General features: G+C 41.9%; 2 protein-coding genes across 3 annotated transcripts in view; both read right to left on the reverse strand.

Annotated features, from left to right (window-relative positions):
• LOC310838672 (ovomucoid-like) overlaps positions 1 to 472 on the reverse strand; it is a 32663-nt gene extending 32191 nt beyond the window's left edge. Inside the window, exon 1 of the mRNA XM_083726244.1 lies at positions 354 to 472. Within this exon, the coding sequence (XP_083582370.1) occupies positions 354 to 408 (55 nt within the window). The 5' untranslated portion in view covers positions 409 to 472. The remainder of the gene's footprint in view (positions 1 to 353) is intronic.
• Positions 473 to 4883: 4411 nt separating this feature from the next.
• Positions 4884 to 18310, reverse strand: part of LOC310838671 (ovomucoid-like) — a 28945-nt gene continuing 15518 nt past the window's right edge. Inside the window, exons 1-4 of one of the 2 annotated variants that reach the window (XM_083726241.1) lie at positions 12655 to 12774; positions 11739 to 11767; positions 6352 to 6461; positions 4884 to 5004 (exon numbers count right to left, since the gene is read on the reverse strand). In XM_083726241.1, the coding sequence (XP_083582367.1) occupies positions 4950 to 5004; positions 6352 to 6461; positions 11739 to 11767; positions 12655 to 12709 (249 nt within the window). In that variant the 5' untranslated portion in view covers positions 12710 to 12774 and the 3' untranslated portion in view covers positions 4884 to 4949. Of the gene's footprint in view, positions 5005 to 6351; positions 6462 to 11738; positions 11768 to 12654; positions 12775 to 18310 lie in introns of those variants that run through there. The other variant, XM_083726242.1, reaches the window with a different exon arrangement.

Consider the following 18310-nt stretch of genomic DNA (forward strand, 5'->3'; position numbering starts at 1 on the left):
CAGCAACACATTCATTCTGGTTCTTCCTGGAATGTATAATTTCATAAAGGAGGAACCTTGAGAACAGACATGTTTCAGTGTTCAAAAGAATGAGAGAAAGGAGAGAAAGGTGTGTGTGTGTTGGGGAGATGTGTGTCTCTGTCCTTAGTGTCCCTATGATTGACCACAATGTCCTCTCCTTCCATTAGCTTTCAGCCAGTGAACACCAACATTTGCAGGGAGATTTTAACTGGATTTGGCCACCACAGGTGGAGCCTTCTTACACTCATTTGAAGGCATGAATAGTCCATGAATTGTATGGTCCCTACACCTCTCTGAGAAAGAGAACTTTTGCAATATGAAATACGACTCACCTGAGTACAAAAAGAAGACCATCAGAGTGAGGAGGAAAAAGCTGCCTGGCTTCATGGTGATGCTGGTGAGTTTAGTTCTGTCTGCCGCTTAGTGTTTTTCCAAGCAGTAGATGCTTCTCAGATTTCTCTGGCTGCAGTCAGGTCTGGAGTCCTGCCCTAAATATATAGATGTCATTGTGGCACCAATGATGAAATCTCCTAGTCTCAAGAAATATTTACATGTGGAAATAGGACATTACAGAGGGCAGCAATGTAATATACCATGCATAACAGTTCCCTTCCTCTGCAGAAACTAGGGACATGCAAGAAATATGTGGTAACCAGTAGCTTAGGAAGTTGCATGCAAAGTAGCTTGTCTTGACCATAAGCCAAAGCAAGGCTGAAAAAAGACTCCAGTGATTGGTACGGTAAGGCTAAAGTTTATAAAGCGTTCAAAAACCGTATTGTCAGGAAAGCATTGTTCAATGTCTGGATGAAATATAAAGATTTTTTGGAAAATAAAACCCCAAGGTGGCTTTCACCTATGGAAGCAAAGGCCCTGAAAAAGCTTAACATGGAATCTAACTGGCCAAAATATTGGGAAATTTTGGAGCAGGAGGGAGACAAAGTGAAATTGCAGAGTTATGAGAAACTTAAAGATAAGGTGCGAGACTGGTTACATTATTTTCAAGTAAGAGAGGCCTACTATTTGGATAGGAAAAACGGTTTCCAGGTGGAAAAATCAAAGTTGGAAACAGAATTGTTAGAACCCAAGGCTAAGATATTGTTGAGAATGTATAATCTGCTGTTGAAATGGAACACTGAGGACGAAACGGTAAAATCTGCTATGATAAAATGGGCACAAGATATTGGTCATAACATTATGTTTGCTGACTGGGAACAGTTGTGGACCACCGGTATGAAATTCACGGCATGTAATGCCTTAAGAGAGAATATTATGAAAATGATATATAGGTGGTACATGACCCCAGTCAAACTTGCAAAAATCTACCATTTGCCCGATAATAAATGTTGGAAATGTAAAGAAACTGAAGGGACATTCTTTCACCTTTGGTGGACGTGCCCAAGGATTAAGGCTTTCTGGGAGATGATATATAATGAACTGAAAAAGGTATTTAAGTATACCTTCTTGAAGAAACCAGAGGCCTTTCTCCTGGGTATGGTCGGCCAATTGGTGTCAAAGAAGGACAGAACCTTTTTTATGTATGCTACAGCAGCAGCAAGAATACTCATCGCAAAGCATTGGAAGACGCAAGATCTACCCACCTTGGAAGAATGGCAGATGCAAGTAATAGACTATATGGAACTGGCTGAAATGACCGGCAGAATTCGAGATCAAGGAGAAGAGCAGGTGGAAGAGGACTGGAAGAAGTTTAAAGTCTACCTACAAAAACACTGTAAAATTTTTGAATGTTGAGGACATTGAAAAGGAAAAGAAGGGGTTCTAGTGACTAAGTTAAATAAGAGTACAAAGGGAGGGATTAAGAATGCAAATGAATAAAGAATGATCTTGCTGAATTAATTACTACATGGAATACAAGATCGGGAGGCGGGTGGAAGCAAGGAAAATAAGGCTTTGAAGGTTATAACCGGAAAGTGAGTTTTTTTAATGCTAAAATTTTCTTTTTCTCTTCTTTTTTGTCTATGTTCTTTTTTTTTCTTTTGTAATATTTGTGGGTTTTTATGTTGGAATGGAATTTTTTTTTTGTTCTTTTTGTGTGTGTAAAACTCAATAAAATATTATATAAAAAAAGAAAAAAGACTCCAGTTATAAATTGCATGTCATATAGTATTCGCCAAAAAAATAACAATTTATTACATGTACTCTTAGCCAACACTGATTTCAGATATATATCTATATATCTAGATCTAGATCTAGATATATATAGATATATATAGATATTCCGGGGGTGGGCAGTTTAGATGTGGCTATCATGAAAACCCATGGAACGAGCCTTACTGGTTCAACATGTAAGCTATAAAACTATAAAATAAAAGAGGTATTGTAAAGGTTGTCCAAGAAAGCAATACAAACATGTTATATACATCAAACACACTTATTATCTTTAATTCTTTGAAAACCCCAGAAGTGGAAAACAAGCACAGAGAAAACAAGATTTGGTGATAGGAGAAAACAACCCTTGAATGTTTGGCGTGAGCATCTTGGATTTCCATTGTTTGAGGCCATTTTCTTCTGAATACAAGTTACTGGGAAAACAGCAGGTGGGTCCAGTGCTTGCAGGCATCCCCTGGGTATCGGGTTGTCAGCTGTGAGAACAGGATCCTGGGACAGAAGAGACATGGGCATGATCCACCAGCGCTATTTTTATGTTCTTCTGATGCTCAGAGTATTCACCCAAAGGTCACCTTCCCCATTTTTCTGATTCTCTTTGAAGTAGCATATTGCCATAGATTTAAAGGGGGACACCCCCCAAAATACCCTAGAAATGAATATATGCTAGGATTTTGATTAATTGGGATATGGATTAAAATACAAGCTGCAGGGCTGTGCCAAACAGAGAATTCCTGGACTGTCTTATCCAAACCAGCCTGGTTGGCTTAGCAGAGAGCAAACCTGTTAACATGAGAAAAGGTGTTGATGGGCCAACAAGGAGGAATCCACGATGGGGATGTTAACAAGGTGATGGAGTGTATGTTTAAGGTGACAGGAAAAGGGAGTCTGGAAGCAAAGCATGCTGGGAAGAAGAAGCAGGAGGAAGAGCTGGAATCCATCTTGGGAAGGCTGTCTAAAGGCTGTCTGAAGGCTGCCTTTGCTGCTGTAGGGTACAAGTGCCTCTTGAAATGGCCATAATTGTAAGATCTGGACTCCCTCCATGCAGACTGAAGGTGTATATAGCTTAAGAAATTTGTTTCTTAAAGCCACAACAGTCTCCGTCGCATCCTGAATTCTCCAAAGAAACACATACCCTGTGTGGGCGCCTGGGACACCATGGCCTGTTGCCACCACTTGGCAGAGAAAGGGGCAGGCACTTGACTTTGGTAACAATATTCATTCTATTGAGATCATAGTGGTTTGGAAAGATCTTGATACTTCTAAAAAGGATGATGCAACCATCATTCAGCAAAACTATAGAACTAAGGAGTCGCACCTACAATTTTGAGGCGTGAATTCTGCTTCATCTCCTTCCTAATCACCGCAGCATCTCTCTCCAGCCCTTATGCCTTTGCTTATTAGCCACCCATGTATAGTCCACACCAGCATCACCTCTCCATTCACCACACTAGCAGTTCTCTGCCCAATTTCCCTTATATGTTTGGGTGTGTTTTACATGATACATCTTGGCCAATTTTGGAAACAAGAAGCTGACTGAAGAAATCTGGACCTTGGGTTGGGAGAGTATTGAGGGTTTCAAATCTTGGCAAAGCTATGTCCCACTTTGTCCCTCAGAGGCACTTCTCCTGATCCTATGCATTTTTACTCCGCAGTAAGCCTTATGAAGTAAGGATTTGCTTTCAAGAAAGAGTGAATAGGATTGAAGCCTGACACTTTATCATATGTTTGCACAACATGTGGGTACTTTCCTGCCATTCCCTGCCATAAGCAGATATTTTGATGAGCAGTTGAGTTGCCTTCCAGTGGCAAAGGCTGATGGGTGGACACTATTTTCTCTGCTCTGTTGAGCTTTCCTTGTGGAACAATACCTGTGAAAGTGAGGAGCTCTGGAGCTCTTCTGCTTTTCTCTCTCACTAAAACAAGATGGCTGCTGCCTCTCAGAGATATCCTGAATGAACTTGGCAACTGGGCATATGCAGAACAGGATGATGGATCAGGTGGGCCATTGGCCTGATCCAGCAGCTGCTTCTTACATTCCCCTTGTGCAGCAGAATGCTCTCCCCTTCTCTCTCCTCCTCTTCCTCCTCGTCTGCATAGCCTAACCTGCCCTAGGGATTTCCGAAATCCAGCAGAGCGACATAGGTGACACAGTGAGACACCCAGGTGGGGAAAACAAGGAGGAGAGAAATCCCATTCCATTAACATTAATTCTTGCACTGGCACAATGATGTAGCTGGGTACCCACTTGAATGGCCTATATCAATTCATATGATGGCAACTGAATTTTCAATGTGTACTTTTCTCTTATTTCTCTGTCTGTTTTTTATTTTCTTCTATTAAAAATCAATAGAAAAGAAAACAAAGGTATTATGACAGGGGGGTGGGTCCTAGTCCCAGTGTCTAACTAATCACCTGGCTGTGTACAGGTGTTTTTTGGTTTTTTTTTTTAATCTGCAGAACTCAATTGCCAGAACTCAGAAATGTCATAGTCGAAAGGGAGAAGATTCTGCCGATTGTTTGACTCAGTTCCCTGATTGTGCGTTATTAGACCGATCTCTTGCCCAAATCATATAATATTTTTAAGAATAGATAATACACAAATAAATGTATGGAGAGTTTGATAATGTTGCTGAGCTTATTTATTGATAAACAGAATCAAGATGTTGCAAGATATTCACTGGCTCACAGAGGATAAGCAAAGAGAAGAATGGATATTTTTTTTTTTTTTTGTGGTGATGCGATGAGTGAAGCTTAAAGAGAAATGGGTCTTCTTTTGTAGATGTTTCATAGTCTTGTGCATCTTAAGCTGCCATGCATTTTCTGAAGTATTCCAGTTTCAGCTTTCCTCCACTTTTGCTAATGAGGAGAAAAAGAAGTAAATAAGTATGAGAATTCGTAAGGTGCAACTTTCATTATAACTCCTTAAAGAGAAATACTATATAGGTGGGTAAGCTTATGCCATAATTGCTATGTGTCTTGCGGACGGGAAAGGGCTGAGGAAGAATCCTGTCAGAGATGCTGGAAAACTACTTCCCGTCAGCCTAGCCAATATTGAGCAAGAGGGACTAATGCACTTTTCAGGTCTACCATTTATGGAAGATTCCCCTTCTCCCGCCTTCATCGTACATCTGTGTCAAACCTCTCTAGCAGCAAATGTTCAGACTTTTACCTAGTGCAATTTCAAGATCCACATTAAGGAAACACCTAGTGTAGGCCTTTGTTGCCTTCAGAATAATGTTCTTATTACCCAATGATGAGGATTTTTGTTATTTTTCTTCTGGGCCAACCCTACTACCTTTTGCGTTGTGTCTGGCCTTATGGGATGGTGATAGTGTTGGGATGCTCCTAAGGAATTGGGGGCAATTGGCAAGCACCCAGATGGCCTTAGCCCATGGGCCAACATGCCGGTCAAACTCCAGTCCTTTGTGCAGCATGAATCTGTGACCCAGAGCTTCAGAAGTTCAGAAGCTGGGCACGCAACTCAGCAGAGTAAACGCACAACAGAAGCGGGAGGGAGAGGCTTTGTAAAGCATATTTACAAGCAGTTTATTAAGCATACATCAGGACAAAAGGAAAAACATGTCTTCTCCTCTTCATGTCCAAATGCAAGCAGCTTAAGCGATAGCTACACACAAACGTAAGTTCCCAGCAAGCTGTGCTGGAGTGTAAACAGGCATGTGACACACAACAGTCATACCTGTTCCTCTTAAGATGGAATGGAATATTCTAACAGATGGAGCCCATTTGGGCCTATTTCCCCTCCCCATCCCCCTGGATCGCTCTTAGTAGCAGCAACAAGAGTGTCAGGAGGGTGGTGCATGTGAAAAGCCCTCCCAAGCCACTCTATCTTCAAATTCAGGGCTACCTACAGATTAGCTCTGCTCACCATGTTCCTTTGGGCCTCATAAACAAGACAAAACTCAGGGCCATGGGCTAGAACCCCACATTGTGCAAAATGATTCCAGCACTGCCCGGGGGGTGTCTCCCCCCCGCTTGATTTTCCCTTCTACATGGGTGCTGATTCTCAATTTCTTTTTATTTCGTTTATTTACATCTCACCATGCTTAGTGAAAATATAATCATGTACTTTTTAACTTCCAACAAAGATGTCTGAGAGGAAAAAAAAGATTCCTGCACTCCAGGAGGTTGGACTACATGACTCTCGGGGTCCCTTCCAACTGCATTATTCTATGATATACTCACAAATATGCATTGCAGAAGTCACACTGGTTGCCATAGGTCTCGCCATCAGAACCGCAGTGGGGACGTTTCTCGAAGATGCATGCTGGGTTTGGATGCCCTTTGCAATATTCCTGAAGATGAAGGATACAACACTTTTAGAGGTCCTCCCCACTTAACCTTTGGACTGCAAGGCCTTTCTGATTATGACATGCCTAATAGGTAAAGGTAAAGGTACCCCTGCCCGTACGGGCCAGTCTTGACAGACTCTGGGGTTGTGCGCCCATCTCACTCAAGAGGCCAGGGGCCAGCGCTGTCCGGAGACACTTCCGGGTCACGTGGCCAGCGTGACATCGCTGCTCTGGCGAGCCAGAGCCGCACACGGAAACGCCGTTTACCTTCCCGCTGGTAAGCGGTCCCTATTTATCTACTTGCACCCGGAGGTGCTTTCGAACTGCTAGGTTGGCAGGCGCTGGGACCGAGCAGCGGGAGCGCACCCCGCCGCAGGGATTCGAACCGCCGACCTTTCGATCGGCAAGTCCTAGGCGCTGAGGCTTTAACCCACAGCGCCACCTGCGTCCCCTAATAATGAGGCACAAATGAGGAATACTTACTTACTTACTTTATCAAACCTTTATTAGGCATTATGGAAATAAAACCTTAAAAGAGAAAATAACATATAAAAGCCTTGAAATATATATAAAAAGGCAGCAGTTTGCTAAATGAATATATATATATACATATAGAGTCAGTGGTTTTCCTTGTTATCCTGCTCCTTGGAGGACTGCTACCAAAAACTCGGCTACCCCCGCCGTTACCCTTTGGTCAACGTCGGATAGGTAGAAACCCACACATTCACCTTGCTGCAGTTCCAGACCACCCAAAAGAGGGGACAGCACGCGTTGACGGAGCGTACTGTACAATGGGCAATGAAGGAGAATATGCTCTACAGTGTCCGGGACATTCATAGAGCATCTGCAGAGTCTCTTGTTTCTAGGAATGTTTTGATATCTTCCCCTGACAAATGCTGAGGGAAAAACATTCAAACGGGCCAGCATAAAAGCCCTACGTTGGGCTGGGATTATTAGTTTAGTGACGTAATTGGCTCTGCTATCTAAGATATTTAATTCATAGAATATGGGGGAGCAAATTTTGTTTACAGCTGCCATAATATTTTGTCTCTCGACATCCTTTAGTCTAGTTAGGATATTATGGGAGATATATTGCTCACTAGAATTGTACAGGGGCTCCAGCTCGATGCCTAAAGATTCAATCTTTTTTTCGAGGTGCTGATACCATCTTGATTTATAGGAGTCTTTGAGCAAATCAGCGAGCAGACTTGATGGAGGGCAGCGAAAGTGGCAGCGTAACCAATACTTTATTGAGGTGGACCATGCCCAATATTCCATTGTGTGTATGCCTATTTCTGCACACATTGTTTCATATTTGATCATAGCTGGGAGTCCAAGAATACGTCTCAGAAAGCTAGAGTGAATCTTTTTTAAATCATTGTTATATGCTTGGACCCATAGCGGGATTCCATAGAATATCTGGGATTGCACTTTTGTTTGAAATATCTGATTTGCCGCAGGAATAAATTGATTTCCTTTCTGATAATGAAAACGGGCAACTGCTGATGAGATGCACTTTGCCTGTTTTATGGCATTTGTGCGATGGGTTGCCCACCCTAAATTGCTCTGGAATAAGATTCCCAGATACCTATAGATTTTCACTTGTTGGATTTCTTGCCCTCTTATTTTCCATTTCTCTAATTTCCAACCATTCGAGAAGACCAAAATTTTTGTCTTCTCATAGTTTATAGAGAGTTTGTTACATTCGCAATAGAGGATCAGTGAAGATATAAGACGTTTCAGACCCAAGCTCGTTAAGGATAGTAGGACAGCATCGTCTGCGTATAGTAAGAGAGGGACTGGTTTCTGATTAAGTTTAGGGGCATGTGATTCTATTTTTTGAAGGTAATCTGGCAAGTCTGATAAAAATAAATTAAATAGAAAGGGGGCAAGAATACACCCTTGTTTTACCCCTTTCGAGATTGGGATGTCTGATGAAAGGTGACCTTTGATGTTAAGTTTGACTTGACAGGTATTGGAAGAGTGTAGATTTTGCATTAGAATCAATAGGCACTGATCGATTTTTAATTCTGCGAGTTTCCTCCACAACTTTGGGCGGTCAATTGAGTCGAATGCACCACGAAAATCTACAAAAGCAGCGTATATCTTAGATTGCCTTTGGGATCTGTATTTTTCAACCAGATGCATAAGTATAAGACAGTGGTCTAGTGTGGAGCAACCTTTGGAGAAACCTATTTGTTCTTTCCCTGGTAAATTTAGATTTTTCATCCAGGTAAGGAGTTTAGATAAGAGGTGCTTAGCGTAGATTTTCCCTATCACTGATAGAAGGCTTATCGGTCTATAATTCCTTGGTTCTTTTGGGTCGCCATTTTTAAAGATTGGAATAATTATTGATCTTAGCCATATCTCAGGTATGATCCCATATTTATCTATAAGCGTAAACAGTTGGGCTAAGGGTTCTGCCCACCAATCGATATAGGTCTTAAATAATTCTATTGGTAGACCGTCTGGCCCAGGAGATTTCCCCGATTTGAAATTTTTAACTATCTCTCTAATTTCCTCTTCCTCTACCCTTGGCCACTCCTGGAGTTTAATAATTTTATTTTTGGTGGTTTCATTTCCTTTAAGTTCACTGTGTAGATTGTTAAATACAGATGTAAAGTATTGGAACCATTTGGATTCTGCAATTGGTGGTAGAGTTAGTTGGTTTTCGGCTTTCAATCCTCCATACACTAGGTTCCAGAACGCTTTGTTGTTTTTGCTCTGAATTGAGTCAAATAATTGTAGCCATTTTTGGGTTGCGTATTTCTGTTTCTTTTCGGCCAGAGTGTAATGATATTTTCTTTTTTCATCAAGATAAGAGGGCTCTAGTTTAGTGCGATTATTTTTAAATGTTTGGCGCAGTTTTCTTTTTAGCTGGAAACATTCATCATCAAACCAAGGGCTAGCGGTATGTTTAAGTACCCAAACTTTAGGTGGAGTACTAAGCTCTACAAACATTTGAAAGATTTCATTATAAATTTTCGGAATATCACTGTAGAAATTAGTGATCTTTAAGTTGGATAATACTTGTTTTCTCAGGTTGGCTGTAAGTTTTTGCCCCACTGCTACACTCATTTCCTGGGACCATTTTAATTGGGTCATTTGTTTGTATTGAGAAGGTTCTATGGTATTGTACTTAGTTATTTTGGTTTCGTCCTTTAAGTTAATAGACAACGATAATGGCTGGTGGTCGCTTTCAGTGCGCGTTCCAATTTTGAAGTCCATGATCGAATTTATAATATTATAAGGGACAAGAATATAGTCGATGACACTGCATCCTCGGGGGGAGAAGTATGTAAACTCCCCGCTTCTATCGCCTTTTGTTGAACCATTCACAATCTGCAAATTAAAGTTGTTACATAATTCAAGTAGGCGTAAGCCTTCGTTGTTAACAACCCTGTCTCTGGAGAATCGTCCTATTTTCAGGGCATGTGCGATATCATTATCAGTATTCCAATTTAGTTTGCTACATAGTTGTTCATTGTTGGTTCCTACTCTGGCATTAAAATCACCTGCTATTATCAGTGAGGCATTTGGGTATTTATCGGTCAGATTTTCTATATAAGAGGTTAGTTGTGACCAGTTTTCACTGCTGCTGTTGTTTTTGGTTGGGGGGATATAGACATTTACAAGTAGCAAAGAATCTTTGTTTTGGGTTAAAAGTAGAGCTTGTGCAAGTGGTAAGCATTCTTCTAGTTGCTTGATTTCAAACCCTAAGTTGTCTTTGATCATACAACAGAACCCTGCTTTCGGCCGGCCCTTCGTGTTTGTTTTCAATGCGGGTTTCGTATAGGAGGTGAAGCCATTGATTTTGATATCTCTAGTTGACCATGTTTCTTGTAGAAGTATTAATTCAAAGTCTTTAAAGAAGTTCATTAGGTCTGGGTCTCCGCCTTTGTTTCCCCACCCTGCGATATTCCAGGACAGCAAGCGTAGGGTCCGTTTTTGAGTTGGTGGCTGGTTGACAGCATTTAGTCATTCTAGTTCTGTTATTAAGTCTAGCGAGGGATTTTGTCTTGTGCAGATACAGCCGTTTGTCGCTGCTTTCGGTGGGGAACATAGTGGTGGATCTTTTAGATTCTTTTTTAAAGTGCGGGAAATTAAAATTTCATGAGGAATACACCAAGTGTTATATTTAGTTATGCATTCAAGCACAGGAAATGCTGATTCATCGTCCTGGCAAGCAGGGAATTGTGTGATAATGTTGTTCTCTATTCATCCCAAGTTCCCTCTTGGGGCATGTGATTCGGTGACATGGTAAGGCCCCATTGTGGATGCTTAAACTTGTCAAATTATAGATTGTCGGTGCCTGGGATTTCATGCAAGACACCTTTAAAGTTTAAAATATTGCAGGGTTAGAACAGGTACAAAGTTTTTCACACTGCCAAACAAAATTTGCAGACATGGTAGTCCCTTCAGGGAAGATTACTGTATTTTTCGTCCCATAGGACGCACCGGCCCATAGGACGCACCTAGGTTTTTTGGGGGGAAATAAAGGGAAAAAAATTCCCTTTGTTTGCCCCCCCAAACCAGGTCGGGGAATCCAAACCAGGTCGGGGAACAGCGGAATGGCGGCTCTGCGCCTCCCTGCTGTCCCCCGAGCTTGTGGGGCTGCCTGATGTCTGCCCGAAGTGCAGGGCGCTCTGTTTCAGCGCTCCCCACGCTCCGTGCAGCAGGCTGCTATCTGCAGCCTAGGGAGCCCTGCGGGAAGTCCAAGCTTCAGTGAAACCCTGCATTTGCCCCATAGGATGCACACAGATTTCCCCTTCATTTTTGGAGGGGAAAAATTGCGTCCTATAGGGCGAAAAATACGGTAATCCTGCCAGATTTTGAGTGGGCAGCTCCAGGGGTTTCATGCTAGACACATTTAACGTTGTTTTTGCAAATAAATACTTTTAAAAAACACACAGTGAGTGTCTAGTAATAACAGAATAACCCCAGTAGGCTACTACAGAACACAAGCTGAGACTTTCTTACAAATTGTGGGTAGCAACTGGAAATAATAATAATAATTGCACCGCCTTTTTAAAAAAAGCGGGATGGGACTAGAGATGTGAAATCATGGGGGAAATCCAGCACTTGTATGTTATATTTGTGTTGATGTGTTTTTGTTCCCTGTATTTTAAATTCTATTTTAAAAATTGACACATACACACAGAGAGAGAGAGAGAGAGAGAGAGAGAATAATTTAAAATTCCACAAGAAATATAAATTCACTTATCTTAACTCCATGCTACTTCCATGTTCTATCATAAGAATAAATGATTTCCCACTTACCGCTTCCCATGTTGCTTTCACAACAACATCTAGATGCAAAACATAGATAATGTGAAAATGATTTAGCAAATCCATATGCTGCATAATAGTCCATTTGATAACATTTATTTATATTAACCGAAAAGTGGGATGCATTTTATCTTGTACATCCTATGTTATCCTAAAAGTGCCTTGGCAATATGCAATTTCCTTTAAATGCCACTGAGCATGGATAGGAAGACAATCAAATCAATGGGAAATGGTTCAGTCTGTTAACTATAATAATTACAAATAACTGTATATACTGGTTTAGTCCATATCTAACTGGGACCCAGTTCTGTTGATTTCCCTTGAATGCCTGGCTGTGGTGCTTTGCGTGTTTAGAATCATGGCTAGGTCCACTTTTTATGTCATAAGAGCCACATGGAGACCATGAAGAAAGGAGGGTACATGGTAGCTTCAGGGGGCATTAATATTTCAAGCCTCCGTTTTCAAAAAGGCTCCTATTGTGTGAAAAGTGGTGGGTGCCTTGAGAACTGTAGAGCCCTGATGTAGAGTATCTTTATTTGATAGAGTAAATCTCACATAGGAAGACATTCATTCTGGCTCTTCCTGCCATGTATAATTTCATATAGGAGGAACCTTGAGAACAGACATGTTTCAGTGTTCAAAAGAATGAGAGAAAGGTACAAGTGTGTGTGTGTTTTGGGGGGATGTGTGTCCCTGTCCTTCGTGTCCCTATGTTTGACCACAATGTCTCCTCCTTCCTTTCGCTTTCAGACAGTGAACCCATGGTTTGCAAGGAGATTTTAACTGGATTTAGCCACCACAGGTGGAGCCTTCCTACACTCATTTGAAGGCATGAATAGTCCATGGATTGTATGGTCCCTACACCTCTCTGAGAAAGAGAAATTTTGCAATATGAAATACGACTCACCTGAGTACAAAAAGAAGACCATCAGAGTGAGGAGGAAAAAGCTGCCTGGCTTCATGATGATGCTGGTGAGTTTAGTTCTGTCTGCCCCTTAGTGTTTTTCCAAGCAGTAGATGCTTCTCAGATTTCTCTGGCTGCAGTCAGGTCTGGAGTCCTGCCCTAAATATATAGACGTCATTGTGGCACCAATGATGAAATCTCCCAGTCTCAAGAAATATTTACATGTGGAAATAGGACATTACAGAGGGCAGCAATGTAATATACCATGCATAACAGTTCCCTTCCTCTGCAGAAACTAGGGACATGCAAGAGATATGTGGTAACCAGTAGCTTAGGAAGTTGCATGCAAAGTAGCTTGTCTTGACAATAAGCCAAAACAAGGCTGAAATAAAGACTCCGGTGCATGTCATATAGTATTTGCCAAAAAATAATTTATTACATGTACTCCTAGCCAACACTGATTTCAGATATAAATATTACGGGGGTAGGGAGTTTAGAGGTAGCTATCAGGGAAACCCATGGAAAGAGCCTTACTGGTTCAACATGTAAGCTATAAAATAAAAGAGGTATTGTAAAGGTTGTCCAAGAAAGCAATACAAAGACGTTATATATGCCAAACGCACCTATTATCTTTAATTATTTGAAAACCACAGAAGTGTTGCTACCACTTGGCAGAGAAAGGGGCAGGCACTTGACTTTGGTAACAATATTCATTCTATTGAGATCATAGTGGTTTGGAAAGATCTTGATACTTCTAAAAAGAAGGATGATGCAACCATCATTCAGCAAAACTATAAAACTAAGGAGTCGCACCTACAATTGCGAGGCATTAATTCTGTCTCATCTCCTTCCTAACCACCGCAGCGTCTCTCTCCAACCCTTATGCCTGTATGTGTTTTACATGATACATCTTGGCCAATATTGGAAACAAGAAGCTCGCAGGAGAAAGTCTGGACCTTGGGTTCAGAGAGTTTGGAGGGTTCCAAATCTTGGCAGAGCCCACTTTTTCCCTCAGAGGCACTTCTCCTGATCCTAAGCATTAAGCCTTATGAAGTAAGGTTTCTCTTTCAAGGAAGAGTGAATAGGATTGAAGCCTGACACTTTATCAGACGTTTGCACAACACGAGGGTACTTCCTGCCTTTCCCTCCCATAAGCAGATATTCTGATGAGCAAAAACAAAAAAAAAATTCCTTCCAGTAGCACCTTAAAGACCAACTAAGTTAGTTCTTGGTATGAGCTTTCGTGTGCATGCACACTTCTTCTCAAAGTTGTAAAAGGGAATTACAGGCTGGGAGCAAAGGTTATACTGACCCTACATATTACAGAATACAATCAAGCTGCAAAAACACTAATTAAGAGTTGGTAAATAGTAAGATTTATTGTTTAACAGAAAATAATACCATGTGCCTCCCATCAGACTGTAGCCATATTTTCCTAAGGTCTAAGGTATAATGAGAGAGTTAAAGGGCAATAAATTTTGGGAAGAGCTAATGGGAAAAGCAGCTGGTTGGGAAAGGGGGGTGTAAATTGAAGAGTCCTTTTGAAGTTGTTTTTACTGAGTTCCTTTTTTACTTTGCAAAGGCCTTTTCTTCTAAAAAGCTATCTATGTTATGGGGTATGAGATTTGTTGGCTTAATGTAATTAGGCAAAGGATTTAGAAAGTAAGAAATGTTAGATTCTTATGTTAGATTCTTATTTCATTGATGGTGTGTGAGAATGTGAACCCAAGATCTCTGTTTATTGCTGCGTTGAATATTTCATTCCAGCTAAGCATTAACCACGAGCAGGGTGCTACATGAGCAACTGGGCATATGCAGAACAGGATGATGGATCTGGTGGGCCATTGGCCAGATAATAAATTGCATGTCATATAGTGATAAATTGCATGTCATATAGTATTTGTCAAAAAATAACAATTTATTACATGGACCTAGCCAACACTGATTTCATATATATTGGCGTGGGGGTGGGGAAGTTTAGATGTGGCTAGCATGAAAACCTACGGAAGCAGGTGTCTCCAGATTTCAGACTCCCAATTCCGACAGTCTCAAAACGAGAATCATATACAGGCCAGTTTGTGATACAATGCAAGTCACTGGTCTCAAATCGGATTAGGGAGGGGCTAGTGAGGCTATTAATATTACATTTATGAGAGCAACAGGGTGAATAAAAATGGAATCTTCTTGAAAAAAATTGTCCATCCTGTTCTGCACAGCCTAACCTGCCTCCCTCGGGGATTTCCCAAATGCACCAGAGAAATCAAGAATACACAGTGGGACACCCAAGTGGGGAAAAGCCTCTTCTCCTTACAGAGGGGAGGAGTTGTGGGCAGGAGCCGTTTCCCGCGTTGGCAGAGGGCGTTCCAGCCCCCTGCCCAGCTGACCTGGCTGCTGCGCCACGCCTCCAGGCAGCCAACCAACCAGCTGGAGGCTTGGGGGTGGAGTTTTGCTGCTCAAACATGGCTGTGGCAGCACTTCCCTTTCATTCCGCTGCTGGTTTTCGTCAGATCCAATTTTATCCAATGCCTAAGCCAATACCTCTCACATGCTGTAATCAATAAAGTTGTGGCCATTTTTAGCCCATTAACCTAACATACCGTGTCCATGTCTCTTTCTTATCCCCAAGTGAGTGGCAGGTCCTTGAATCACAAACAAGGAGGAGAGAAATTCCATTGCAATAACATTAATTAATAACATGAATAACATTAATTTTTGATTCAGGTAGGGAGACGTGTTGGTCTGATGCAGTTGAAATAAATATAAAAAATTAAAAAAATGTCCAGTAGCACCTTATAGACCAACTAAGTTTGTTCTGGTATAAATTTTCGTGTGCATGCACACTTCTTCAGATATTTTTATTAATTCTTGAGCTAATTCAAGGGTGTAGTTGAATACCAACCTGGGTGGCATATATCAATTTATATTGGGGTAATTGAATTTTCTATGAATCTGACAAAGGTGTTGATGGGCCTACTTGGAATCCATGATGTGGACGTTACCAAGGTGATGGGGTGTATGTTTGGGGTGACAGGAAAAGGTTGTCTGGAAGCAAAGGCTGCTGGGAAGAAGAAGCAGGAAGCAGAGCTGGGATCCATCTTGGGAAGGTTGACTTAAAGCCACGACAGTCTCTGCTGCATCCTCAATTCTCCAAAGAAACACAGACCCTGTGTGGGTGCCTGGGACCCCATGGGCTTTCGCCACCGCTTGGCAGAGAGAGGGGCAGGCATTCGACTTTTGTAGCAATATTCATTCTATTGAGATCACAGTGGTTTGGAAAGATCTTGATACTTTTTAAAAGAAGGATAATGCAGGACATATGCAGAACAGGATGATGGACCTGGTAGGCCATTGGCCTGATACAGCAGCTGCTTCTTACATTCCCCTTGTGCAGCAGAACGGTCTCCCCTTCTCTCTCTCCTCCTCTGCATAGCCTAACCTCCCCTAGGGATTTCCCAAATCCACCAGAGCAACATAGGCAACACCATGGGACACCCAGGTAGGGAAAGCAAGCAGGAGAGAAATCCCATTGCATTAACATTAAGTCTTCTGCTGGCACAATGATGTAGCTGGGTACCCAATTGAATGGCATATTTCAATTTATATTATGGCAATTGATTTACTATGTGTATTTTTCTCTTATAACTCTGTTTTTTTTTTAATTTTCTTTGATTAAAAATCAATAGAAAAGCAAAGAAATGTATCATGGCAAGTCTCGAGAATAGCTGTGGATCACTGTTTGGGGGGGCCGCCTTGTGGCTACCTCCTTCCAATCAGAGTGACTGTACCTGCAAAAAAACTTTGCAAAAGCTTTGGGACACTGTTGGGGGGGCATCTTGTGGCCACATTATGGAGTGCTTATTTCCAATGCTATTCAATATCTACATGAATCCATTGGGAGAGGTCAATAGGAGTTTCGGAGTGAGGTGCCATCAGTATGCTGACGACACTCAGTTCTACTTTGCCACAACATCTGAATCCAGAGAGGCTGTACAGTACCTGGGCCATTGCCTGGAAGCAGTGGTGAAATGGGCCATTGCCTGGAAGCAGTGGTGAAAGCTGAGCTTGAAACCTGGCAAGATGGATGCACTGTGGGTAAGTAGTCCCCGTGTCCAAGAAATTGGTCCATTGCCTATCCTGGATGGGGTACCAGGCAGAGTTCATGGTATTCCCATTAGCGTACAAAGCCCTTAACAACTTGGGACCAGTTTACCTACAAGATCGCCTAACCCCCAGAGTCAGCCCACCCAGATTGGAGAAATGAAACAGACATCACCCCCTACTGGCACCTCGCTTGCCCGACCACTGCCAGAGAAGCAAACCCAGACAACTTCATGATTGTAATGGTGGATTTGTCAGCCTCTTAGTGCTTAGAAATGGAAATGGAATATTACAGAGAACTGCAGTGTCCTGTACCAATTTCAACAGTTTCCTTTTAGTGTACAACAGACATCACCCCCTACGGGCACCTCGCCTCTTAGTGCTCTTCCAAGCAGTTAGATCTAACCTCTCTCCCATGCATACAAGGAAGTCTTTTGGCCTTGATGACGAACTCTCCCAGTTTCAAGAAATATTTGCATATGGAAATGGAATATTACAGAGAACTGCAGTGTCCTGTACAAATTTCAACAGTTTCCATTTAGTGCACAATTCAAGAAACATTTGGCAACCAGCCAGTTAGCAAATAGTACACGGAACAGCTTACTGTCTCAAACATAAGTCATAGCAAAGATAATAGATATTTTCAAAGTAAATCAATAAAAATGAATTAAAAGACAGTAACATTCTCAGTTAACTTTATTGCAATGTATCACGTGGGTTTCTAGAGAAGGGTGATATCATTTCATGCTGCTGAAGTAAATACAGCTCCATATCTGCTGGACCCACTGCCAGCCAACATGTACTGTTTTCCACTTCTGCCCATGGGCTCAAATGCACACACCTTAACATATACATGTTCTGGACATGCCACTTGTATTTTTCAAAACTGGAGAAGGTTTTGAGAAGAAAAGCCCTGTTGGATCTGGCTGAGGATCCAAGTCAAAGTTCAGCATCCAGAAGTGGCACATTGGGTGGGCCAGAGCTGTGGGGCTGCCCTCCTGCCACTGCAGCCACTGGAGCTTACCTGAAGTAAGCATTATTATGTTCTGATGCAAAGATAGTACAAAATACCTGACACTTTTAAAAAGAAGGCAATGCAACCAGCACTCTCCAAAATTACCGAACCGTTGAGTCCCATTTACAATTGTGAGACTTCTGTCCTTAGAAGTATCAAGGATTTGCCTTAGCACTGCGATCTCAATAGAATGAATATGGCACTTCAAGGAGAATCTCCAAGGAAAAATGGGAAAGATATTGTTAGGGCAATACTCTGAGCATCGGAAGTGTGGTTTAATCAGAACATAAGAATACCCCTGCTGGATCGTGCCCATGTCTCTTCTGTCCCAGGATCCTGTTCTCACAGCTGACAACCAGATACCTATGGGATGCCTGAAAGCAGGACCTGAGGGCAAAAACACTGGACCCACCTGCTGTTTTCCCAGTAACTTGTGTTCAGAAGAAAATGGCCTCCAAATCCAAGATGCTCACGCCATACATTCATGGCTTGTTTTCTCCTATCGCCAAATCTTGTTTTCTCCATGCTTGTTTTCCACTTAATGGT

This window comes from Podarcis gaigeae, assembly GCF_964106915.1.
Source record: "Podarcis gaigeae genome assembly, chromosome: 2".
NCBI lineage: Eukaryota > Metazoa > Chordata > Lepidosauria > Squamata > Lacertidae > Podarcis > Podarcis gaigeae.